Below are 26,588 nucleotides of genomic sequence, written 5' to 3'. Positions count from 1 at the left end.
ATCTTTTCTGCCCATAACCATGTCCTGCTGCTCCCCTCCACCTTCCACTGAACTCCAACTAATTCTGCTTTAATGGAACCTAGGTCTGATTGTTGCCACCTTCTGAATGAAATATTTGCACTTTTAAATGTTTTCACTAAAATTAAAATGATATTGGGGCTGTGGTTGTGGCTCAGCCTAGCATGGGTGCAGTGTGGGTTCAATACTCAGCACCACATATAAATAAAATAAATAAAATAAAGGTATTGTGTCCAACTGCAACTAAAAAAGATTTTTTTAAAATTAAAATGATATTGAGGCTGGGGATATAGCTCAGTTGGTAGAGTGCTTGCCTTGGGTTCAATCCCCAGCACCAAAAAAAAAAAAAAAAAAAAAAAAAAGTTAAATACATACATGAGAGGAGTTTTTCTTTGTATCAATCTGAAATCACTATGTCTTAAAGTTTTAAACATTTTAGTGATAAAAATAACTTTATTTTTCACTCATTCATATGCATCTTCAATATCTATTTAACAAGAACAAAAAACTAAGAAAGAAAAGAAAATCTACTGAAATGTAGTTTAAGAGGTCCGTTATACTTTTCTGGACTTCTGAAATTAATGTACTGTGTGCTGTTTTATTAACTTGAAGATATAAGCACTTAGTATATTTTTAAAGTCCAATCTAAAACCTGTAGTTATAATAAATGATTGTCTCAGACTATGTTGTAGTTTTGCAAAACCCACCTCAAGTTATAGTGTGAATTTAAAACTTCTGTTAGAGAATAAACTAAACTGAAATATCTTTTGTAATAAGGTACTGAACTTCATTCACAATTTTAAATTGATACTGGACTCCACAATTTTAACAGACATTGACATAAAGATAAGATTAAATAAAACTAACTGAACTCAGCAATCAAAATATGAGATTACAAAAAGGAATAAAGAGATATACTGGGGGGAAATGACAGATATTCAAAACAAAAGATTTCCAGTGATGCACACTTATAATCCCAGTAATGAGGGTGGCAGACAGGTGGGTTGCAAGTGCAAGGTCAGCCTGTGCGATTCAGTAAGACCTTGTCTCAAAATAAAAAAAAAAAAATAAAAAGAGTTGAGGATATAACTCAGTGATAAAATATCCTAGGGTTCAATCCTCAGAACCCCCTGCCCCAAGAAAAAGATTAATTATCAGATTAAATGCAGATCACTTGTATCATGTATAGATTCAGTTCTCTTAGATTGGTTTTCTGTTTTACTCCAAATTATAACAATATGTTGGTGCTTCATATTTCAGGGAAATGCAATATTCATAAAAGTCAATTAAAATTGCTTTTAAAGCATCAAAGCAGTTTGTCTTCCCTAACCTCCACCACCCTCTGCCCTTGTACCACATCTTGCCCATAGCAGCCAACCAGTCTTTAACAGATCTAAAGGCCACTTGGAAAAGTCACATCAAAGTATTTCTCCACCCTGAAGCCCCATAGATCATCTTTAAAAAATGCAAATCTCTTTCTATTATAGATTAAAAATAAAACAATAAAAATAAATGAGGATAGAAAACAAGATCATGAACAAGATGTCTGAGGCCTGGCATTAGTAAGTCTTCATCTACCTACCTACCAGATTAGTCTTATTTGAATTATTTCTCCTCAGGGTTTGAGATTCAGCCACCTTTTCTTTCTTTCTTTCTTTCTTTTTTTTTTTCTTCTTCTGGTTCACGGAATATACTTGATCAGCCTTCTAGGGTATATGAACATATTCTTCCTTTAGTGTCAATAGCTTATGCCAATCAGGTAATTAGTTAACTTCTTCATCATCAGATAATAGCTCAAAAATCATACCCTCAGAGCTACGCATATGACCAACTTAAATGAGGTATACACCTTAAAAGAATAGAAATGCGCATAAAAAGTGACCATGCTGATGTTGACTTCCTGGTTTAGATCATGTACTGTGATTATGTAATATATGGGTGAAGGCTACATGGGAAATTCCTGTGCAATTTTTGTAACTTCCTTTAAGTCTAAACTTATTTCCAAAAATAAATGAATCACTCCCTCAGGAAAGCTTTTTTACTCCTTAGAACAGATGAGGCACTTCGCTGCCTATTTTTTCATCCCTTGTAACACTTGTCATAGCTAGAAAATACAACATTTTAGAATTAATGTTAAATATGTGTATCCCAATGGAATTTATAAGCTTTCTAGGGCTAGGGATCATATCTCTTTTTCTCAGCAGTGTTTCCCCTGTAGCTAACTTAATGCTTGGCACAGAAAATGTGTCTAATAAACATTTATTAAAGGGGCTATGAAACATATGAATGATCCAATCAGTAAATGCCCTTTGGAATCATAAATGTATGTAATGAAACATATCTACAATTTTGAAACATTCTATTCAAATTATGAAGTTAATCAAATAATAAATGCCAATAGAGATCTAAACATAGATGCTTCAAATTTGGAAATGATGCAAGCTGATGAGAAAAAAAAATATAACAACAACATTTAGTGAATACTTAGTCCTCTTATTCAAAATGCTACATAAGAAATTTTTTAATTTAATCTGTATTGTAACCACATGGAGAATGTATTATTTTTATTTTTACTGAACAGATGAAAGACCCATGGAAATTGGGTCTACCCATAGTCAGAGAGCCATTATCCAGAGAAGGTGAGATCTGACCATAAACACTGCTTCACAATCCATATTCCCACATACTACTTCCTACCTGAAGACAGAATAGAGAATAGAGCTAGAGATGTGGCTCAGGGATTGAGCATTTGCCTGCAATGATTCAGGCCCTGGGTTTCATTCCCGGTCCAAAAAGTAGAAAAAGAAAAAAAAAAAGTGTCTGAGAAGATTGCTTGAGAGCATCCTAAAACATGACCTATGGATTATTAAGACAGATTACGCTGCAGAAGGAGCACACTTTCAAAATTTTATGTCTCTACCACTTTGCTCAAAGTTTTCCACATAGTAAGTGCACACACATGTGCACACACATACACAGTAGTTTGGTGAAAGAGCAAATAAAAATAATGTAAAGTGATAAAAAGAAAAAATACAAAGTTATTGGTCAGAATTGGTTCTAAAGTAGCTTTTCTACCCAATCCTCGGTAGTTTTCTCTGAGACTCTTTGTTCCAAGATGGTCACTGACTTTGAATTTTTGGAATTAACTGAAACACATTCACGTGAGCAGGAGGATAGGCAGCTCCCAGACAAATCAAGATTATGTAAAATAGATCAGTTAAACAGCAGCTAAGTGAGAAAAGTTAAACAAACTAAAAATGAGAAGGCAAAGAAATTAGGAAATGATAGAATACTAGAATCAAATACCAGTAGGCTATAAAAATAAGAACTAGCTCACAAATATTTTAGATACTGTTCCATCCCTCAAGCTTAGGGCCCTCATCACAAATAGAGATCAGAGATAACAAATATGTCGTACTTTGGATTTTTTTTAAGTGAGTCCCACTACACTCAATAAAATGCTTTGAAGTATACACATGTGTTGATTTTGTGACATTTTCCTAACCTTACGAGGTAGCTACAGCTCTGCTGGGAGCAATTAATTCGGAAAGTCACAGAAACTCCACAATGGAGCTAAAGGATCAGTAAAATAGCTGGAATATTTTGCTTCAGACAGCTGGAGGTTGCTAATTTAGCTACTTTAAAATGAGGGGAGGAGAGAAAAAGGAGAAGCAACATTTTTATTTCACCACACCTCTGTCAATTCAGAAAAAAAAAAGGTTAATAATGATAAACATGGTAAATGAATGGGCTTTCTTCTTGCTCTACTAAATGAGCACATTTTATTCTCACTGACCCAAAGAAACCAACAAACATTACATTCAGGTTGCATATACCAAAAGGACTCTAGCTAAATAACTGGAGTAAACAGCAATCTACCATTTCTTACACTTAACTGAGATACAATTCACATACTGTAATTTTGTCCATTTAAAGTGTACAACTTAATAGTATTTTATAGTTTTACACTCAATTAGTTAATATTACCCCAATCTAACTTGGGAACATTTTCATCATCCTAAGCAAATTACCTTTTAAAGGATGGTTAAATGTTTGGGGAGTGGAAGAGAGAGTAAACTAAAACAGAAAACAAAGGATTTTTAATGAGTTATGAATGTTCCTGGTGTGAACTGACCCTGCCTGCTGGAAGGTATGCATTTCAATGACATGGGAAGGACATTCTTTCAATTCTTAATTTCATTTTGGAAGAAACCTCACTAACTTCTGAAAACTGCAAAAGACATTAATTTTCTTTGCCCATCAATTACATCCTTTTAAAAAGATGTGTTTTTTAAAAAACCGAAATAACTCCTGGCCATATCAATGAACACTCACCCTCACTCTCTTCCTCACAATGTTCATCTCCATCTGGTCATATAACTGCATTTGCTTAAGTACATTTCTATACTCTTTCCTCTAGGCAGCTTGAGAAAATGCATTGCAAGAAGCAACAGAACAGTGGATGGATGGAGACTTTCCATCATCCAGTCTATTAAATCCAAATTAATTTCAACTTGGTCATTCTAAGAGATGAGCTTTTTTGTAAAGATTGAATAAAGCAGCTGTGTTTCATATTCTCCTTCTTCTTCAATTTAATTCTTGAGGGCAAGGGTTTATAAGAATCACTTATGTATGGGAGATACTTTATAGACAAACAAGCTGGCAACTTTCACTTGCCCAAGAAAGCCTTGCTAATCAAACACCCAATTTTTTATTACCTCTAGGTGAAATAATAGAATTTTAGTACAGTCCCTAATTCAAATGCTCAATAAAAATGCTTCCTGGATAATTTTGGTTAATGGTATATCAATACCTAAAGTTTATTAAATATCTACCATGTGCCATCTACTGACATAAGTATTTTGCTTTAACTCGGTAATTTTCTACAAAAATAAGAGCAGGTATTATGCTATTCCATCTTTATTATTTCATTATCTCCATCACACACATTCTAAAAATAGGTAAACTGAGACAAAAAACACAATATGCCAAAATGACGGGCAGAATCCAAAAATCAGATTTTGGTTTCAGAGCTCACACACTACCCCTTCAGGAAATACAGGATAGAAATGGTTACCCTACAGAATAGGTACTGGGCTATTCTCTTATATCCAAAAAATAATGAAATTCCATAGGATATAGTGCTATAGTAACAGAGAGAAAGAGGCTTACTGCATTTATATAAGACAAATATTGTAAAAATTACTGAGTACAATAAGGTTCTTCAACAGTAAACAAGGAAAATGAGGGTATATTTACCATCTGAGATGGAAAAATCACTAAAAACAACATAAGTAGATGCACTAAATCATTTGAAGACTTAAACTATAAAAATTTACTATTCTAACAGATAGCTGGTAAAGACTGAGGTCCAATCATCATGGTCAAAGTGTAAACTCTAGGATGCAACAGGAGGATATAAGTGATTTGAAACTCTAACAAAGACACAAATGGCAGCTTCTCAGTCTGCATCTTATGTTAAAAAAAAAAGAATGATGAATAGCAAACTAAGGTATGTATGAAATAAAACCACCAGAAACTGTTATTAAAATTGGGTCAAAACAAAAATGATTCACCACAGAATTTCACTGATACAGTCTAAATTCACCTTTAGTTTGCATGTACATTACCAAGAGCTGACCTCAGACCACCATCTAAAGCAGAAAACTGCTGGTCCATCATGAGCTTTCAACAGAAATCATGCTGGATTCTTCCCTCACACCACAGCTCTATACTGCAAATGTTCAGTCAAGAAGTTACAAGTAAAATCATCCAGAGCACTCAAGACATAGGAGTGAAAAGAAATAATACACACACACACACACACACACACACACACACACACACCACACACACACACACACACACCCCTAACCTTTTAAAATAATAGTGGGGACCTGTGGGGCATTTTAAATCGGCAATGGCAAAGACTATAATTTTCTGCTAAAGGGATATTATCACAATTTTTCAACCTAGGTTTGAGCCCCCCCCCCAAAAAAAAAGGCTCTTCTACTTAATGGAACATCACACCTAGCACGTTGCTATGGCCTTCTACACAGCAGATTGGCAGATTGTAATCTTGACTCCTAGCTTCTTTGGATTTAATTATTATTTCAAAATGAGTTGTACACATTAAATTAACATGGCAAACTAGAGTGGCTTCTTTCCATTCCCCACCCACAAAGTATTAACTCGTGATCCCTTGGATCAGTACAACACATAGTGGTGTCAAAAGGAAAAACAAATAGGACTGGATACAAGGAAACAAACCCATGAAAGTCTGAAAAATACCATCTTTGTGTGATGGTGAAGAAATCAATTGCTCTCTTCAGCGCTACTTAAATCTTTTATTTTTTTAAACTTGTTTCAATGTTTTAAGAAAAGGCAATGACACAATTTAATGGGTTATAATCTGAATCCAACTGTTATTTAAACATTCTTAAAATATGACTACAGTCATATCTCTGACCCTATCATGTGCTTTCTTGTACCTCCAGCAGACTATTGATGGATGTTCCATCTTCTTTTAAAATGCATCTAAAAAATTATGGCTAAATTTCCTCTTTGCCAAGTATCTTGAGAATACATATGCTATCCAACAATGCCAAATGAACCTGCTGAAGAGAAAATATAAGCAAGGCTAAGAAAACATGGGCAAAACTAATCAAATTGATCTGGCAAAGTGAAAGCCCATCCACTCTTTCTAGCTGCAATGGGAAGGTGAGAGGGCATGGATTCTTCTTCAAGTGACATAACATATTGCGGTTGAAAGCTAATGCCACATAAATATATAGCATGGAAAATTTTGACCTAGTATTTTGAATTAATCAGAAATATTGTGAAGTACTTATTTTTACAATAAACCATAGGTTATTTCCGTATTTTAATGTTTCCCTTTATGGCCCTTACCAAAACTTCCTTTGAATCAGAATGATTCGAGTAGTTTTACATCTCCTTGGCCTACCAGATTCCGTACCTCTGGAATGCAAAGATAAACCCTGTTCAGATTCTATCAACTCAGCCTGCAAAATATTGTAGTATAGATAAATGCTTGTTGTATTAAACTAGAGCAGTTGAGGAGTTTTCAGCCTTAAAAGACTATATATTATTGGATGAACTTTCTGTATCACACAGAAGTAATTTGGAGTCTTGCCACTGATAGACCAATATAGTCCAGTCCTTGTTAACATGGAGAAGAAGAAAACAGAACACAACTCTCTATTTCAAATCAAACATTAATTTACAGATGCCTTACAAGTACTCGGCTCTGTCCTGTATTCAGAGAGGCTTTTGGAAAAATTTAACACACCCCCTAACTTTTTATTTTTTTTAAGAGACAGTAGTAAAGGATAGGAGGGAAAAAGATTCTGCCCACAACACTGCAAATTCAGAACCTTTGGATTCCATTATGCAAATATCTGAATTTAACGAAAAATTGCTCAACAAGTATTTTCATGATTTGTTTTGCAAGAAAAGCACACAGGAATTGTAATGAAGGAGAGAAGGAGAGAAAGGAGGACCAGGAAGAGGAGACAAGTGGCTTTTAAAAATGCAGTTTTGGGGCTGGGGTTGTAGGTCAGTGGTAGAGCACTTGCCTCTCACGCATGAGGCCTTGGGTTCAATCCTCAGCACCATATAAAAATAAAGATATTGTGTCCATCTACTATAAAAAAAACAATGCAGTTTCAATAGTACTTATTCCTAAACTCTTGATATCTATCAGCCAATTTCCACCAGAGAATTAAGCAAAAGCATTGCTACTCAGTAGAAGAATATTATTACTTCACGGAAGGATAGCTTCATGGATATACAATAATTATATCTAATAACTTCAAGAAAATCTCTAGCTGCGATCTGACATTAAAGTTGGTTCCCAGGGTCTTAATATGCTTTTGCCAAAATTTAACAATGGTGAAACAACTAACTCTTGCACTTTAGCCAAAACAAAATAAATAAATAAAGCTATATGCCCAATTTCTCTCTAATAAACTAAATTTATACTCCAACTTTAGAATAAGTTTTGACATAAATGGCTTTAAAATAACAAGAGCGTCTAACATTTGGGTCTTTTCCCAGTTAATTATTTCCTGGCATTGTACTTGAAATTCCTTGGCTTCACCTTAAACCCACACTCCCAAGTGCTAATTAGGAGACTATATACATTATTAACCAAAAGAATGCTATACTTAAAACATGCATGTTCCATATGTATCTGATTAATAACGTAATTTCTTTCACTCCTCAAAGATCTCTTTAGAAAAATAGGGCCCCTATTTAAATGAAGCCATTGGTTGCTATTGAGGGAATTCTTGTCAAAATGCAATTAATACAAAGGGGCCTAGATGACATAGGATCCTTGTCTTGGAAAAGCCTCAACATGAATCAAATTTAATCTCAATGGGACAGTGAGTGGAGGGAAAAGTTAATGACTGCAGATGTTACACATTTTCCCTGTACCAGGGGATTCCCAACAGGAATGGCTAAGCTGCCTATGGGATCAACCACTATCAAGGAACCCGACTCATCAGGGAAGACAAGCTGGAGACATGCCTTGTCCCAGAACTCTCTCCCCCAAAGCCACAGGACAGTGTGGAAAAGAAACACATGTAAACAAGGTAGACCTAATGATTGCCTAATTGTGAAGGAGATATGATCTTCTCATTAATTGGCAAGCTAATTAACCACAATCCCAGTTTCATAAAATTGAGTCCAGAAATCCAAACTTTGGAGTCTAAACTCCACAGAATTCGCCTCACACTTCTAGACCCTCCATCCAGCCACTGAGTTGTCAGTTCTGCTTGATTTGTTTGAATATTGTACTCGACGACAGCTGTCGGAAACAGTACATTAGAACAGCTGCTGTGACAGCTACAAGGGGCCTGGAAGTTTAATTGGGCTCAATGTGACATTGTGCATTTTTCTAAACATAGAAATATCCATACAAGTAAAGAAATTTCTAATGGGTCTGAACAACGTTTACTTATTGGCACCGCCAACTGGCTAGACTCCCTTTGAGTTTTATCATTGGCTCATAATATCTTTACCACCAGGCTGGTAAGGGATATAAAAATAATAATAATAATAAAAATAAACAGTAGGAGCAGTTAGTTGCACACAAAAAAGGGGGGGCATTAAAGGGGAGAGGAAATGGTAAGGAAGTCACATCAATAATGCTTTTCAAAGGCTGGCTGGTTGCCAAGGAGGATCCCACAGTGTGTCAGGGTTTACTTCCAAAGGAAATGTATTCAGAGACCCTGAGCCTGGTGCCAACTGCAAACAAAACCCGTCATTATGGTCACAGCCCCCTAGAGAAGGGGAGAATGGCTTACTCTCAGCATCCGCGCGAAGGAAGAAGGCGAGGAGCAGCAACAGTGGCCTGGCTACGTGCACCATCCTGCAACTTGGCAGCAGCGTGTGCTGGCAGCTTGGATTCACTGCCTCTGAAGCTGCAGCAAGTCTGTCCAGTCTGAGATTTCAGCTGGAACCCTTTCAGAGCCTGTAAAGGGAAAGGAAGAGAAAAAGGGGGGAAGAAAACACAAAGACACTTAGATTTCTCATTCTTTTCCCCTCTGTCCCATTTCAACCCCCCAAAAAGACACAATCCACTGGAAGCACCCAATATAAATTGTAACTGCCATGTCCTGGTATTAGTCAGTTACTTGGTCTATTTAATGTGGGATCCCTAGCAATCCCATTTCCAGGCCATCCTGGAACCAACCCCCTTGAATTTCACTCTCTGCTCATGCCACCTTTGGGGCTGCACTCTCTCAGGAGGAAGTGTCACCTCATATGAAACATGATGTGAACACATCCATGAAAGAAAGCACACCATAGCTACAAGAATGGTTTCAGTGAAGTTCCTCCGTGCAGGATAAAAGTCTAGAAATGACAGAATAATGGAAGCTGCTTTCTTGGCACCAGGTGAAATGACAGGGCTAATTCCACTTCTCCATCTAAATAGCAGTCATTGGGATTTTTTACACTTGCACATTTGGCTTCTTCCTTGAAGACACATCAACATTCAAGTCTAATTTGACTTCAACAAGTCAAAACAATAGTTAGCAGAGCCTCTTTGATTTAACAGGCTTTATATGTGCCTCCTGGGCAAAGGCTTTATTTTCTCAACCTTCTCTATAAAACAGATAAGCCTCAAACTCTTTGTAGAGAGCCTACTGTGTGCATGCCACCAGGAAAAGGAAGTGGCACTCAGCACAAGCTAACTCATGATCCAAGGATGAGTCAGATTTCATCCTTGTTGAGATTCCGTGTTAGTAGGGAATATAAGACTATTAGCATGAATATAGTAGCATAGAATATAAGACTAACAGCATGACTAGTATGATTCAATAAGTGATTAGTGACAGAAAAAAAAATCAAGTACTGCCATAAAAGATAAGATTTGGTAATAGCATCATGAAAAATGCAGTGTCTTAAACTGGGCCTTGGAGTATAAGCAGGATTTTAATAAGGTGAGGGAAGGGCATCCCTGGATGCTATGCAAAGACAGGGCTATAGGAAAGGAACTTTGGACAAGCTGCATGGCCTCACTGGTTGGGGAGGGCTTCCCAAACACCAGCATGCATTGGATGACTTTGGTGACTTGTTAAAACAAAGAGCTGGGCACCACCCCTGAGTTAGTGATTCAGTAGGTTTGTGGTAGGGTCCCAGAATTTGCATTTCTAACAAGTTTCTTGGTGATGTTGATGCTACTGGTCTTGGGACCACACTTTGAGAACCACTGAGTTGGAATGAGGCATCGATTAGGAAAACAATAAGGCAGCAAAAGAAAATGGTTCCAGCTTAAAAATAGGTCACAGAAAGCCCAGGACGGGAATCTAAGTCCAATGGTGTTTACTCAACAAACCAGAAAAAGGGCTGTTTAATGTTTTGTAGCACAGAAACAATATGGAACTAGATTTTGAGACAATTAAGTGACAGCCGAATCAGGAACAATTTAGAGAATGCTATTAGGCCAAAGCCAAGGTCCCAGGTGACTGTAATGGTGATCTTGGTAGGAATGAAAGAGGCAGTGATAAAAGCAATGATTTGAAGTATGACACTTCAGGTGAAAAATAATTGCTCTCCTAGAGCCTTCTAAAAATTTCAGCAGAGTATATCAACTAGACTCTTCATAAAAAAAAATTTAAAAAGCAAATAGGGTATATCATATGTTACTGCATCCTTTATCATTGTGATAAGAACTTGAGAACAACTTATCAGAACTCATTTGCAAAATGAAAAGGCATACCTTTAATTTTTGTATTAGAATGTTTGAGACACACATAAAATTCTTGACAGGATATACTAGAGATATCCAGAAATAACTTAATCCACTAAAATAACTTGTACTTTAAAAAGAATTTTAACACAGATACTATATAGCGTGTCTGACACCGAGCTAGCAAGTAGCACATGAGAACAATTTTTTCTTAACAAAGATATTATCTTTTTCATTACTATGCATGAGTGGTTTGAACACAGGAAAGATAAAACTCAAAGGAAAGGGGCAATCATTCTAATTACCATTCCACTAGATATCCTCCATTTTTATTTCTTTTTAACAGATCTGTGGATGGCATGAAGAAGGAAGTTGAACATTGAAATACATCTTCTTGAATCCAAAAGCTAGCCAGCTGTTTCAAATCCTCTATTGTTATCAATCTCATCTGGAAAATAACTCAAGCAGTTCACAGCCACCAAATGTGAACAATCTCAAAACTTCACAGGAGAGGGCTAGAGGAATCAGCTCTGCTCCCCACCCCTTTTGCTGCTCCCTTCCTCATGCCAGCATTTCCAATGACAGCAAAGTACAGGAGACATCAGTCCTGTCGGACTCAATTTGTGTCTGTGCAAGCGTATCAGAGCCAACTGCTCCATAATGAGTCCCTGCAATCAGAGATGGAGACCTAAGAAACGCTCGCTCAGGGAAGGAAGGGGCGGCTTGGCTTTTCCTCCTACTCGGCTGAAATGTGTAAGACCCAGTTCTTCCAAATGAGCCAGTGAATGTAACCTTGGGACTTGGAACAGTGATAGGATCTAGCTCTCTAAAAATGAACGCAGACACCAACATACATATTTATACTTAAATGGGCTATGCCCTTGGCCAAGATATGACCAAAAAAAGTGATCCGAGGTGGGAAGATAAAACCCATTCTAAATGTTCATTCCAGCCAATCTCCATTCCTTATCTTGCTTATTACACAAACATCGCCAAAAAGGAAATGCTGGCTGCATATCGGGAAGGTGGAATTCACATTTCCGAACACAAATGGAAAATCAGCTCTAAGGAAATATTTCAAGCAAAAATAAGGAGGAGGAATGATATTACAAGTAGTTTCCATTTGCCTATGGTGAGGGTTACGAACCACTCGAAGAAAAGAGAAGGAAAACAGGGGCTGGGGTACTAAAAGGACCATGCTTCAGCTTACATCACAAATTATTCTGCATTTGCCCCAACAGCCTTCAGCAGAGGCCAACTGATTTTTATATGCTTTGCCCTTTGCATCATTCAAATAAAACTAAAGTGTCTCTGAGTTTAAAATAAAAATGTTAAAACTGAAAACTCATTATTTCTCATGGCACAAAGATGTTTTGAAAATAATTCTATTGACTGCCAGTCATCTGAATATTTACTTTTGTATTTATGTCCCTGTGTGGTTAGAGAAGCTCACAGTTCAGAGAGCCATACAGGGCATGTAATATAATTAGAAATGGAACAAATAAATAGTAGACGGGTCTAAAGGCCTTAACAAATCTGTTTCAGGTGATCACTTAAGCTATCCAACTCTTTTTCTTTATTTTAACAGTGTAACCCTTTTCTATAAAAAGTATTTTCATATTCAAACATATATATATATATATATATATATATAGAGAGAGAGAGAGAGAGAGAGAGAGAGAGAGAGAACACTTGATTATATTTATTTCAGTTTTCTTTGCTGCTGATATATATTTCTGTAGATTGTGTTAACATAAGGCAGGGGGTGAGGCAAATGGGGCTTTTTTTTCCTCTTAAAAATATCCTGACTTCCTTAAAGAAATGGCTGATTTTAGGTTTTTGTGTAAGAAATGTAGAAAATGAGACTGGAACATCTTGCCATATTGGGAAGCTTTCAGGAACTACTAGGCTATATCCAAAAAAAGCATCCAAGTTGATGAAGTGCCCATCAGCTAAATGTAAGGAAATATGACTGGCAAAAAGGATAATAACCGCAGTGAACTGAAACACACCATTTCATAATCATGACTTAAAATTTTTGAAAATAATTTTTTATTACATTGGTCACTATAGGAAGAGGTCAGAGAACTGTTGAGGTTTGGATAAGTGTCCCTCAAAGGCTCATGTGCTAATTTCTTGGTCCCCCACCTCTGGCAGTACTGGGAGCTGGTGGACTCTTTAAAAGAGTAGCCAACTAGAAAGTCTTTCTTCTTTGGATATACCACTGAGGGGGGACATTGGGACTCAGTCCCTCTTTCAACTCTCCTTTGTGTCTTGATCATGGGGTGAACAGGCCACCTGTGCCACAAACACCTGCCATAATGTACTGAGCAACCACCGGCCCCCAAGCAATGCAATCAATTGGCCATGGAGTGAAACCTCCAAAACTGTGAGCCAAATTAAGCCTTTGCTTTTTTTAAAATTTATATATCTCAGTCCTTGTTACAGTAAGGGAAAGCTGGCTAACACAACAACCAAGTCTTTATTTTGAACACAGGGCAGGAAAGAAAAAAAAATTGAGCATTACAAAGAAAAATTCCTCCCAAGGACTTGTAAGACATTCACTGCTGCTCTCAGTAGGTATCATTGTTTATCTCTAAACACCTGGCTTCTTTCTCTCTTTTAGCAAACTCACTCTATTAAGGCTAGACATCTTACAAACAATAATACCCTAACCATACTTATCCTGGGCCTATAATCCCTATAGATATCTACTAAGATGAGGGAATAGTAGGAAAAAAAAAAAAGTCCCTACATTCTGTGACTTATATTTATCAACCTCCCAAACCAACCTCTATAAATCAACTAGAACTGGTTTCCAATTATTTAAGACAAGGAGCCATTTGTACAAGAGATGTGCTACCAGGATATGCCAATTTGTAAGAGGGAGAAGCATGACTGCTTGGCTGAAGGAAGGAGGGTCCTGGGACCTATAAAGAGCAAACCTGGCCAGGGTTTCTGAAGGCCACCTAGGAATTCCTTATGTCCTCAGCATATATTTACAATATCAGGACACCAAAATAAAGACAAAAATAAATAAACTTAGAACATTTCATTTATTTGTACTGATTCTGTCAAGAGAAGATAGCCTCCTATCTTAGTATGGGACAGTAATGTTCCAGCCCTGTCCAGTGTAAGTTTCCGCAGGGTAGAAATGTTCTCCACTCTGACTAATAATTGACCACTTTAAATTCAGCTAGTGCAACTAACAAAGAAAACTTTTTATTTTATTTAAGCTTAACTGAAACAGCCACATGTGGTTAGTGGCTATCCCACTGTAGAGTGTGGATTACAGCCACATGTTGCAACAGCACTGAACAGCACAGCTAAAAATAAGGTCTGTCTTCTGAGTGCAACAATGAGGCAGGAACCCAAGGTCTGCAGTCCTTGACTATCCAACAATCAGACCCTAAACATGTGAGAACAATCCATTTAACTTTGGGACCACTCATTTTCTCCCTTCCATGTCCCTTATCCTGCCTCCCTCCCCCAAGACATTTAACTACTTCGCAGAAGGTAAATGAGGGAAAAAAATATCAACAAGTAGTTAAGCTTACAAGTGAAAATTTCTCAAAAAGAAACATCGTTATTGAAAGGGAAAACTATATTAATGGTAAGAGTTTCCATATGCAAGAAACTAAAACTATCACCCTGTCTCTTACCATATACAGAAACTTGAAATGAATGAAAGACCCAAAGCTTTGAAACTACTAAAAGAAAATATAAGGAAAATACCACAGGCCACTGGAGTGAGTGAGGATGTTTTTATAAAACCCTCCCAAATCACAGAAAATAGTTTGATTATATCAAAATAAAAAATGTCTGCACAACAAATAGAAACAATGAACAGAGTGAAGAGACAACCTGCAGAATGGAAGAAAACAGTGGGGAACTATTCCTCCAACAGGGGATTAATACCCAGAATATATAAGAAAATAAAATAATTGAAAAAGTAAGTAAACAAATAACCCAATCACAAAATAGGCAAATGATAGAGGTGGGGGTGTAGCTCAGTGATAGAAAGCTTGCCTGGCATGTACCAGGTCCTGGGTTCAATCCCCAATACTATCAAAAGAAAATAATAATAATCTAAATGGAAGAAGATTATTTTCACAAGAAGGCATCTTAAATGGCCAACAAATATATAAAAAAATTCTCCTCAGTATCATTAATCAGAGAAATGCAAAATGAAAACCAAAATGGAATATTGTCTCAATCCATTTAGAATGACTAATAGCAAAAAGGCCAAAATTAACAAAAGCTGGCAAGGATGCAGAGAATTCTCACATATTGTTGGTAGGAATGTAAATCAGTACAACTGTTATGAAAATCAGTATGGAGGTTCCTCAACCTAAAAATAGAACTACATAGAACTACCATATGATCCAGCTATCCCACAACTCAGTGTAAATACAAAGAAACTGGTATGTCAAAAAGATAGCTGCACTTCCAAGTTTACTACAGCACTATTCAACTAAGATATGGAATCAACTAAGGTGCCCATTAATGGAATACACAAAGAAAATGTGGTGCATATACAAAGTGGAATACTAGTCGACCATATAAAGAATGGAATCCTCCCATTTCCAGAAACACAGATGAGCCTAGAGGACATGGCATTATTGAAATAAGGCAGACACAGAAGCACAAGTACCACATGGTCTCACTCATATGTAAAAGCTAAAAAATTTAATCTGGTAGAAGTGGAAAATAGAATAAAAGTTACCAGAGGCTGGGGAAAGTATGAGAAGGGAGACAGAGAAAGGTTGGTTATAAGGTACAAAATTATAGAAAAAGGAATAAATACTAGTGTTCTACAACATAGTAGGAGAACTACAGTTAGCAAGAACTTACTATATATTCACCATAACTAGAAGAAAGGATTTCAAATGTTCACAGCATAAATACATGATGAATGTTTGAAGTGATACAAATGCTAATTACCTGATTGATCATTATACATTGTATACAGATATCAAAATATCACAAGTACACCATGAAAACATACACTTATTATATGTCAAGACTTCTTAAAAAAAAATAAGGTTTCCTACTTTACTGTATTCTCACTACTAAAAACCCCTATTTCAGATATAATAGGAATGGGAACTTCGGCAACAAATGACAATTTCATGTCACATCACATAGAAGCCAAAAACAAGCCTCCTTCTACACGTGCACCTGAAGAAATCTGTAAAGTTGTATCGTCTTTATGAAATGACTGTATTCAATTACGACCAGTGAGAGATCTCAAAAAACATTTTTACATGTGCAGTGCCAAAAGCCTCAATGCTAATTACTAAAATATTGCTGAAAAAAGAAGGGTGATAGAAGGTTATTACATTAAATAAACAACAGTATAATGGCATACCAGCTATATCACTGAATAAAATACTCAAATCTAAAAATACAAGGAATTGTTTTTAGGAGAGAAACTCAAAATATCCTAAAATTATATTATTCCATTGGGAGTAGGAAAGATGGTGGAATGAGATGGACATCATTACCCTAAGTATATATATGAAGACATGAATGATATGACTCTACTTTGTGTACTACCAGAGATATAAAAATGTGTGCTCTATTTGTAAAATACAAATTGTAATGCATTCTGCTGCCATATATAACAAATGAGAATTAAATAAAAAATTAAAAAAATTAGATTCTTCAGCATTGAAAGTATATCAAGTCAAAAAAAACTCTAAATTTTTTTCTGTTTTGCCCTAAACATGTTTTTTATGACATGGGAGGAAATTAAAAAAAAAAAAAAGAGGGACATTATGAGCTATTACATAAAACTTCAAAGCAAAAATTTAATCATATCATTTTGACTTAATATAAAGATGTCAGGTGGATGTGTAAGCACAAAATGATTCTTCAAAGAAATCAAATTAAATAAAAGAAGAATAAAACAATACCTATTGATACAGACACTTAAGCAATTCTTTATATGCTTAAATCTAATTCACAGAGAGAAAAGCCAATAGTTATCAGTCTGAGCTTTATATATAGCTTTACATTAGAGGCACACATAAATACTAGTTACTTTCAGAGATAACAAAATGACATTATTAACTTTGTTCCCTTTTCCTTTGGGAAGTAAAAATGAGGTATGCCATAAGAAACAGAGAGGAGGAAAAAAGCAAACAACAAATCTCAGTGCCTGGCTATATACTTCCCTAGAAACTAGAATGAAAGGTAGCTTTAAAGAAGCATCTAATCTTTCTTTTTCTTATGTCTTTTTTTCTTTTTTTTTTTTTTTTTTTTTTTTGCAGTAATAGGGATTGAACCTCTAGTGGGCTATACCAGTGAGTTTCATCTCCAGCCATTTCTTTCTTTTTTATTTTGTGACAGGGTCTTATTAAGTTTCTGAAGATGGCCTCAAATTTGAAATCTTTCCCTCAGCCTCCTAAGCAAATGTGACTGCAAGCATGCAACACCATGCCCAGCTGCATCTAATTTAAGTGATTACTGTATGTCATAACTTCTGCCTAGTATTTTGTGAGGCTAGTGAAAATTAGGAATGGAAAAGCTAGGATAAAAGTCTATTCAACATACTATTAGGACCCAATCAATAAATGGGCTAAGGAACTGAACAGACACTTCACAAAGAAATACAATCAATCAACAAATATATATTAAAAAAATGTTCAACATCTCTAGCATTTAGAGAATTGCAAATTAAAACTACACTGAAATTTCTTCTCACTCCAGTCAGAATGGCAACTATCAGGAATACAAGCAACAATAAATGTTGGCAAGAATATGGGGGAAAAAGTACATTCATACATTATTGGTGGGACTGCAAATTGGTACAACCACTATGGAAAGCAATATGGAGATTCCTCAGGAAACTTGGAAGGGAACCACCTGTTGACCCAGTTATCCCACTCTTCAGCATATACCCAAAGGACTTAAAATCAGAATAGTACAGTGACACAGCCACATCAATGTTTACAGCAGCTCAATTCACAATAGCTAAATTATGGAACCAACCTATGTGGCCTTCAATAGATGAACTGATAAAGAAAATGTGGTATATATACACAATGGAATATCATGCAGCCTTAAAGAGGAATGAAATTATGGCATGTGCAGGTAAATGGGTGGAGCCTGACAATATCATGCTAAGTGAAATAAGCCAATCCCAGAGAACCAAAGGCTAAATGGTTTTTTTTGTTTGTTTGTTTGTTTGTTTTCTGATATGCAGATAATAGTTCACAATAAGGGGTGGTGGGCCTAAGGAAGAACAGAGGTACTTTGGATTAGATAGAGGGGAGTGAAGGGAGAAAAAAGGGAATCAGGGCAGAAAAGCTGTAGAATGAATTGGACATTATTACCCTAGGATTACACCACCAGTATAACTCTACGTCATGTACAATCAGAAGAATGAGAAATTACACACCATTTATGTATCATGTGTCAAAATGCATTCCACTGCCGTGTATAACTAATTAGAACAAATTTTTTGAAAACATGTTAGTTGGACTCTTATTTGTTCCATTCTTCCAAAATGACATTATAAAAGTGAGAAAATGATCTTTCTCAAAAATACACACATGTGTACAACCCAGCCATTTCACACCCAAACAAGAAAATACATACTCTATTTTTTAATATTTGAGCTTTTCTAAAGGGTTGTAAAAACATCATTTTTAACTCATTATGACTTGCTTTCCTTTTCATTGTTTTAAAAATCAAAAGGTTTCTTTTATAATGTACTCAAATATTTTTTTGTTTCCATATTTTAAATTTTAAAATATTTTGTAGGTAATTTGCTATAGTCTTCATCAACATCAACTGAAAAAGAAGTCTGGAATATTTTACTTCTTATAGTTGGTGGCGCATTTACCACACCCTAAAAGAAGTAATTTAGAATTGGTTTGGTTCCCCCCCACACACTTTAGATTATTTTAGAACCAAAAAAAGAAAAATGGACCTTTTAATAGTTTTTAAATACTTCATTACCAGAGTTCAAAGGAAACCAATTCAGCCTAGAGACAGGTAGTGTGCTATAGCTCCATCCTCAGAGCCAATGAAACCTCTGGAGCAGTGACACTCCAATGTCTCCAGGGGACATCTGGCAGTGTCTCTATACAGGTTTTGCTCTTAAGAAGGCACGCAGGGGCGAGGGGCACCGAAGGAGGGATGCTAATGGCATGTAAGGGGTGGAGGCCTGGGCTACTGCTGCCTCTCCTACGGTGTACAGAATAACCCTCCCCAAGAATGATCCAGCTAAACCAGTGCCAAGGTCTGTCTTAGCCTCCCAAAGAACACTGTCCTAGAACAATCCATTAACACTGAGGAAAAATTAAAAATTAAAAAATGTGAACCTTTTCAAAGACCTATTTCCAGAATCCTTTTCTAAACCCACCAATATTAAGTGTTTTGAGTCCAGTTTTAACACATGAACTCACAATAGATTTGAATCCCAGGGCATGGAAATTATGGATGATACCCAAACTTCCTTTTTGGCCCTCACGCAGAACCAGAGTTGGCTTGCCCCACGGAAAGTTCAGCTCAGAAGCTTAAGTGGCATTAAAAACTATTTACCAATTTTAAAGAATGGACCTGTTAAATGGAGCGAGCATTGCACTGTCCGTGAATGGGTAGGGTCCCCACCTCAGAACAGGAGCTCTTCTCTGGGAGAATGTTTGGGGGAAGAAGCATTCAGTGCGGTGGAATGATCTCTCAAAAGGCTTCCAGGGATGGGGAAAGCAGAATGGGGAAAGACGTCAAAAACGGCTGGGAACATGGAACAAGGGACCTGTGGCTTGTTCCCCCAGCGTTGTCATCCTGACTCATCTCTGAAAGCTTACCACAGGGAGCACAGGAATTCGCTTCTTTGCCGTGAAACCCAGTAACCGGTTATGAACCCAGACAGAAATAACCTCCAGAAAGGTGGAGAGGATGAGTCTGAATCACAGTCCCTCAAAACACACACCCTGCACACTCACTCAGTCACCCTACCTCATCGCCACAGGGCACATTCTCTTCACACCCACCCCTCTCCTTCAGGAATACCACTGATTGATTAAAAATCAGGAAAAAAAAAAAAAAAGCCACACATCATCTTAGGCAACACCCTCCCTCAATAATGAATGAAGCCAAAGGGCATAAGGGAATTCCTAACCTCAGGAGGCACCTCTGACTGGTCTCAGAGAGCTGTTTGGAACCCATTTCTCTCTTAGAGAGCTGTATCTGCTGTTATTGTCTCTGACTTATTAAAACAGGGTTAGCTAGCTAAGGTGGGGTCATCTTAATTCTAAAAGGATAACATAAAGAAAAGACTTCTCCTTTCACTGGTAGACAGATAATATGAGCAGAGGCACAAATAAAGCTGGAGCCTAGGAGGGAAAGACAAGAGGATCCCACTCTACAAAGGTGTCTAAGAATCCTTGTTCTAGATCAAGAAATAATTCAAACGTGAAAGTTTACCCCAAAGTCAAAAATTGTCCAGAAAAATCAATCTTTAACTCGGTAACCCATTAACTAGTACGTGTGTACCTCAGAGTCAGAGTTTATAGATGTCCTTAGAAAGAAAAATGATTAACGAGAAATAGATTTTTTTTAACTTTCACATGTTAGTAATTGAATGAATCACATGCAGATACCATGTTTTACTACCTTAAAGCATATTTATTTTATATATTATCATCAAGTTCTTTTTTATGGAGCTTTTTTTCCTTTTCAATTTAATTTTTAGCAGGGATGCCTGCTGACTATTGGGAGGAGGCAGGAATGTTAGATGGTGAATTCACAAAGCTACCCAACAGCTACCCAGGTGGAAGGATGCCGGGTTGAGTACACTTTATTGTAAAGTTGCTGAGGGCATCAAGGCCATAGTCAAAGAAGAAACGAAGACACACGATGGTTATTTTTCAAAAGCAGTTGGCATTATAAATTGATTTGATAATAAAGTACAAAAATTTCCTGCAGCAATAAAAGCACTATGCATTCCCCATACCAAGACATGTCAGACCAGCAATGAAAACAATATTTTTCCCACAGTCACTCTTTTTTAAAAAATATATTCAAGACCTCTGGGGAAAAAAAAAAAGGCTTTGTAAAATTGTGTCATTTTTATTATACTCCTATAAAATACTGATACCAAATGCACAACACGGATATCAAAAAAGGGGTTGAAAGTCATTAAAAGCTTACTAGCAAACAAGTAACTTTCTTAATACTAAATTTTCTGGATGCTAGCTGTAATCTTAACTGAATGGCCCACAGAACTAAACGAAAAGGAAATATCAAAGAAAAAGATCTGCTGAACTTGTCTGCTCATTCAGGCATCTTCAAACACAGATTGCTGTCTTCCAAAATAGAGGAATAGCCAGGTACTAACATGAGTAGGAGTGAACCTAGGGAGTGCCTAGGAATGGTGCTACCAGACCACTGTGGAAGAATGGGGTAGAGGGAAGGAAGGCTTGGTTTTTATATGTGGAAGGAAGGAGCCCCAAAGTAAAACCTGGTCTCCTTAGGAATATCTCTGCCTTTTTGGTATACACAATGATTTTAAACCAAACAATACACTGACTATTGGTCCCCTTAATATTTGTCAATCACAGGTATTACCATGATATGTTATCATATTACCTTGTAAAAAATTTTTGAAAAGTTACACTTTGGAAAATATGCTCACTTCTTCCAATAGCAGTCAAAACAATTCATTAAGGCCCAAACAATTCTTTGCATAAATCTTTATCAATTTCAAACCTGCACTTTAAACCACTACATAAATTCCAGATATATTTCATATATAAATATAGTACATGTTGTAAAGTATATATAAAAATGTGTACTTATGTCAAGCACAGGGGCACACACCTGTCATCCCAGAAACTTGGGAGGCTAAGACAGGATGACCACAAGTTGAAGGTCAGCTTCAAAAACTTAGCAAGGCACTGTCTCAAAAAAGAAAAAAAAAGGTTTATATACTTCTTATACTCCTAATGAACCAAGTGTATTGTCAACTCACAAAACTAAAAAGTATTTTAAATTAAATTAAAAAAAAAAACAGAAATATAAATTCTACAATTCTTCTATAGGCCATACAAATCATTGGGAGTCCACTGCTCTAGATATTCTATAGTTTGGATTTTTTTCACCTACATTTTAGGTAACCATAGATAAAAATGGAAACATGTAGTGATGTGTCTAACAATCCCCCTCTGGATTCAAACACTTGCTGTCATAACCAAAAGGCTCCATGTGTTCATGCAACAACAGAGGACACACAGGAGAGAAGACACTGCTATTGTTTGCGACTTTCACACAATGTCCTCTTTCTGTCATTGTAAACTATCTACACTAAACTAGAATAAATTTACACATAAACTGGTTTTTGTTCTTGTTTTGAAAATGAATTCATTCTTTTGTTTCAAGAATAATTTTGAAAACCAGGTGATGGTGATGGGAGCAAGAGACATATAACAATGTAGAGGACAATGAGGTCCCTGGCACTGACACATTCTGCTGTGAAGAGACAGAAGAACACAAGTCATTCAAAAGGGAGTAGTTACTGAAGGGGAGTAAGGCTGGGGTTTTAGCTCAGTGGCAGAGCACCTACCTCACAGGGAAGACCGCCTAGGGTCTTATGTCCCCAACATAACAACAAAGGAAAGTTAATATGGAAGTATTACGAGGAAGAGTAAGCAGTGAGCAGGGTAGAGAGTAACTGGTCTGTGGGAGGGGCAGAAACTTTAGAGGGAGTGCCAGGCAAGGGCTCTAAAAAGACAAGACAGAAGGGATGAGAACTGGACAGTGTAAGACATAAAATGGCCATGGTGGAGGCTCGGTGACAAGGAGGAGGTTGTGTGAATGGAATACAGACAGGCTGGCAGAGAATGATAAAAGGTAGGCCAAGAAAACACGAATGGCCAGACCAGATTCAGGGACTGGAAGCAACAGTGAGAGACTGGATTTTGTTTGAAATGTAGTAGGAAGACACTTGAGGGCTTGATGCTACGTAGTGACCAGCTCTGGTTTATATTTGGATGGCCTCTCCAGTGGCTGGGTGCCCATGGTTTTTAAATTCACTCTCCCACACCATCCACCCTACCTCCAAGTCTCAATCCACCTTTGTGCACACAGCATTATGGTCTACTGTGGCCACTTGACCCTTTATCAAGGTTTCCCCCGCTTCACTATTGACTGATGTTATGGTGGTCTCCTTTTCCAAATTCTGCTTAAAACACTCAGAAATAATGTATTACTTTTAGGAGTGTAAGCTGCCATCCTCTGTTCCTACACAGCAACATGTCCTAGAAAACAGAATGATTTTTTTTTTTCTCCCAGTACTCTCCCAGGGAGAAGTTTAACACACTGTACAATTTTTTCTTGAAAAGCAAAGTACCTGATGTTACTTCTCATTTCTGTTCATGAAAAACGCAAATGGAAAAAAATTGACTTTCATGTACAAAGAACTGGTAGGCACACTGGATCTCTGTGGTCACGCTTTTAAATCTGTGATTCCAGAAAGGCTTTCTATACTCACTTAATAAAAAGGAAAAAAAATTAAGTTTCTGAAGTTTAGTAGATCAAAGTCTTTTTTTTTTTCTTTTTTGACCCTTTTAAACCTTGTAATGTTAGCAGTGATACTAATACCCAATAGTACACAGTGGAATTCAGGCTATTAGAAAACAGGGTCCTTCGAAGAATTCAAAAATTCTTTCCTTTAGGATTTAGAAGTAAAGTCCTGATGTGAGTCAATTGCTGACTACCTTCCCAAATTATCTTTTCAATCGTAGTTATCTCTTACATATCATCCCTTAGTCTTCACTCCAGGATTTCTTCCATTATTGAAGCAAGGTTCTTAACACTCCAACATGAAGTCCTTTGATTCATTAGTGTTTCTTAATAATTACCAGCATTTAGTCTTCTGTCTGAAAAATACATTATAGAGCCTATAATTTACTGTATGGAGGTTGTCCGTGGTGATCAAAAAAGAAAAAAGAAAAAGAAAAAGCAGCTATCTTTTTCTCTGTCTCAAGAGAAGGAATCTACTCTTCTTCTGGGCTGGACTTGTCATGTCTTTCACAAAGAGGAGGACAGAAGCAGCGCTGTGTGCCTGCTGGCCCTGAGTCTCAAGGAGTCCCAGAATTTCAAGAAGAAGTTTTGCAATTCTTTCCATTTGCAACCTCCTATTGCCCAGACAAGCCCAGGCTATCTTGGGGGAGGCAACCTGGCAGCTGACTATAGACTGAAGAACAGCCCCGTCAGCCAGACGTAGGGGTGCATGACTGTAATCTCAGCAGCTTGTGAGGCTGAGACAGGAGATTTGCAAACCCAAGACTAGCCTCAGCAACTTAGTGAGGCCCTAAGCAACAGAGATCCTGTCTCAAAATAAAGAATAAAAAGTTCTTAAGCACCCCTGGGTTCAATCCCCAATATGAAAAAAGGAAAAAAAAAAAAAAAAAGCCCAGTCAAGATCAGTGGAGCCCATTAACAGCAGAATAGACTACCTAAGCCCAGCTCTAACTGACAATCCAGAGAACTATAAAATAAATACATGCATATTGGGTCAAGTTACTAAGTTTTAGGATGCTTCATATATAGCAAAAGCTAGCACTACCAAGGTGTTCAATGTTTCTCTCATCCAAGATAAAATAAAGTATGTTTTCTTAAGAACTTCACCACATTTCAAATAGTCAGATAGGTAAATTGGCTTCTTCAGGTTACTTTTAAATTAATTTGGCCCACTTCTGACAGAAATCAACAAGCAAAATCACTACCATTTGCTTTCAGCTCTTTGAAGTAGGGTACACTGATCTGTGAGTTAGGAAAATCAGTAAGTTGGAACTTATTTGTGCCTCCTTGCCCTTTCTTCCAATTAGAGATATATTCCACCACATAGCTCAGAGACAGCAAAATTGTTCTAAAATCTCTTTAACCATTGGTCAAAACCACATAGTGTGACGTTCCTTCCTTGTGACATAATTGAAATGAAGTATATATCTGAGGTCTCAATTGATCTTACCAAATGCACTGACAGGTGGTCGTTAGCATAATTTTAAGATACTGTTTTCCTGAAGTGGTTTCTGCAGAGGGATAAATCCCACAACTCATGTTGGGTTAATAAACTCAAAGTAGGGTAACTTTCACTCAAGCTTTTTAAAGGAATAAACTTTTGAACACTCAGTGTGTGTTTCGCAGACCAATTTCTGCCAGCATGCAGCAGATGATTGTCCTAGACAGGAGCTAGTCCACTTGACTGGTTAGTGCAACATTTGAAAAACTAAAGAGATGAGCTAATACTGGAATTAATAAATGAATTTAGAAAGGCTGCAGGATACAGGGTCAGTGTAAACTTATCAACTCTAGTACCTACAACAATTAGAAAGCAAATGTTTTTAAAGTACTTGAAGCAGCATCAAAAAATCAGGAAATCAATGTAACAAAAGTTGACCAGCTTTCTATGCAGAAGATTACACATTATTAGTAACAAAGATGACTTTAAAAAATAAGTGGATGATAATAATATGTTCATAGCTTGAAAGACTTATTATTGTAAAAGTGTCAATGTTTTCCAAATTTATCTATGAATTCAACGTAATCCCAATAAAATTGTAACATGCTTTTCTTGTCAAAATAAAACTGATTTTGTAATTTATAAATTCCACCAAATAACCAGCACAATCTTATGGAAGAACAAATTTTGGAAGGATGTATACTGCCAGTTACCAAGACTTATTATAAAGTCGCAGATAGTCACAGTAAAGAATCAACTCAAGGGCAAACAAACCAGAGGAACAAATTTAAAAGGTCTAGAGATTCCCTTGTACTCAGGCAGCTGATTTATTTACACACCACTGTGTACTTGTGATGCAATGGGGGAAAAAAAATAACCTTTTTAATCAGTGGTGCTGGGTCAAGTGGGTATGTGCATGAACCAAAACATGTGGTGACCCCCCCACCTCACACCATATACAAAATCAACAGATCATAGATGTAAATGTAAAAGAAAAACAATACATCTTACTGAAGATAACACAGAGGAAGATGTTTGTTCTTGAGACCACAAAGATTTCTAAACAAGGAAAAGTTATACAATAAAGATGAATTTATTAAAATTAAAAAAATACCTGTTTATCCAAATATTATTTTAAAGGGCGATCCACAATGTAGAAGAAGGATTTCTAAAACATATGCCCATTACAGGCCTAACACTATCTTTTTTTTTATTTCCTATTTTTTAAATTATCTTTCTTCCATGAGGTAGAAGGTAGAGATAGAAGTCTTAAATAAGCAATCCATAAAAGAAATTATCATAATGGCCACTACTGATAAAAGCATCCTCAATAATGTTCGTCACTAGAAAAATGTAAATGTTACATTGAGAAAACAC

General features: G+C 36.6%; 1 protein-coding gene across 4 annotated transcripts in view; it reads right to left on the bottom strand.

Annotated features, from left to right (window-relative positions):
• The window catches only part of PTPRD (protein tyrosine phosphatase receptor type D), a 507,860-nt gene that overhangs the window by 381,641 nt on the left and 99,631 nt on the right, over window positions 1–26,588 (bottom strand). For 3 of the 4 annotated variants that reach the window (XM_081282603.1, XM_081282605.1, XM_081282604.1), the window contains exon 2: window positions 9,348–9,514. In XM_081282603.1, the coding sequence (XP_081138729.1) occupies window positions 9,348–9,411 (64 nt within the window). In that variant the 5' untranslated portion in view covers window positions 9,412–9,514. Of the gene's footprint in view, window positions 1–9,347; window positions 9,515–26,588 lie in introns of those variants that run through there. The other variant, XM_081282606.1, reaches the window with a different exon arrangement.

This window comes from Spermophilus citellus (genome assembly GCF_964194105.1).
Source record: "Spermophilus citellus genome assembly, chromosome: 2".
NCBI lineage: Eukaryota > Metazoa > Chordata > Mammalia > Rodentia > Sciuridae > Spermophilus > Spermophilus citellus.
The sequence above is the reverse complement of the archived record's forward strand: the minus strand, read 5'-3'. Positions and strand labels throughout refer to the sequence as shown.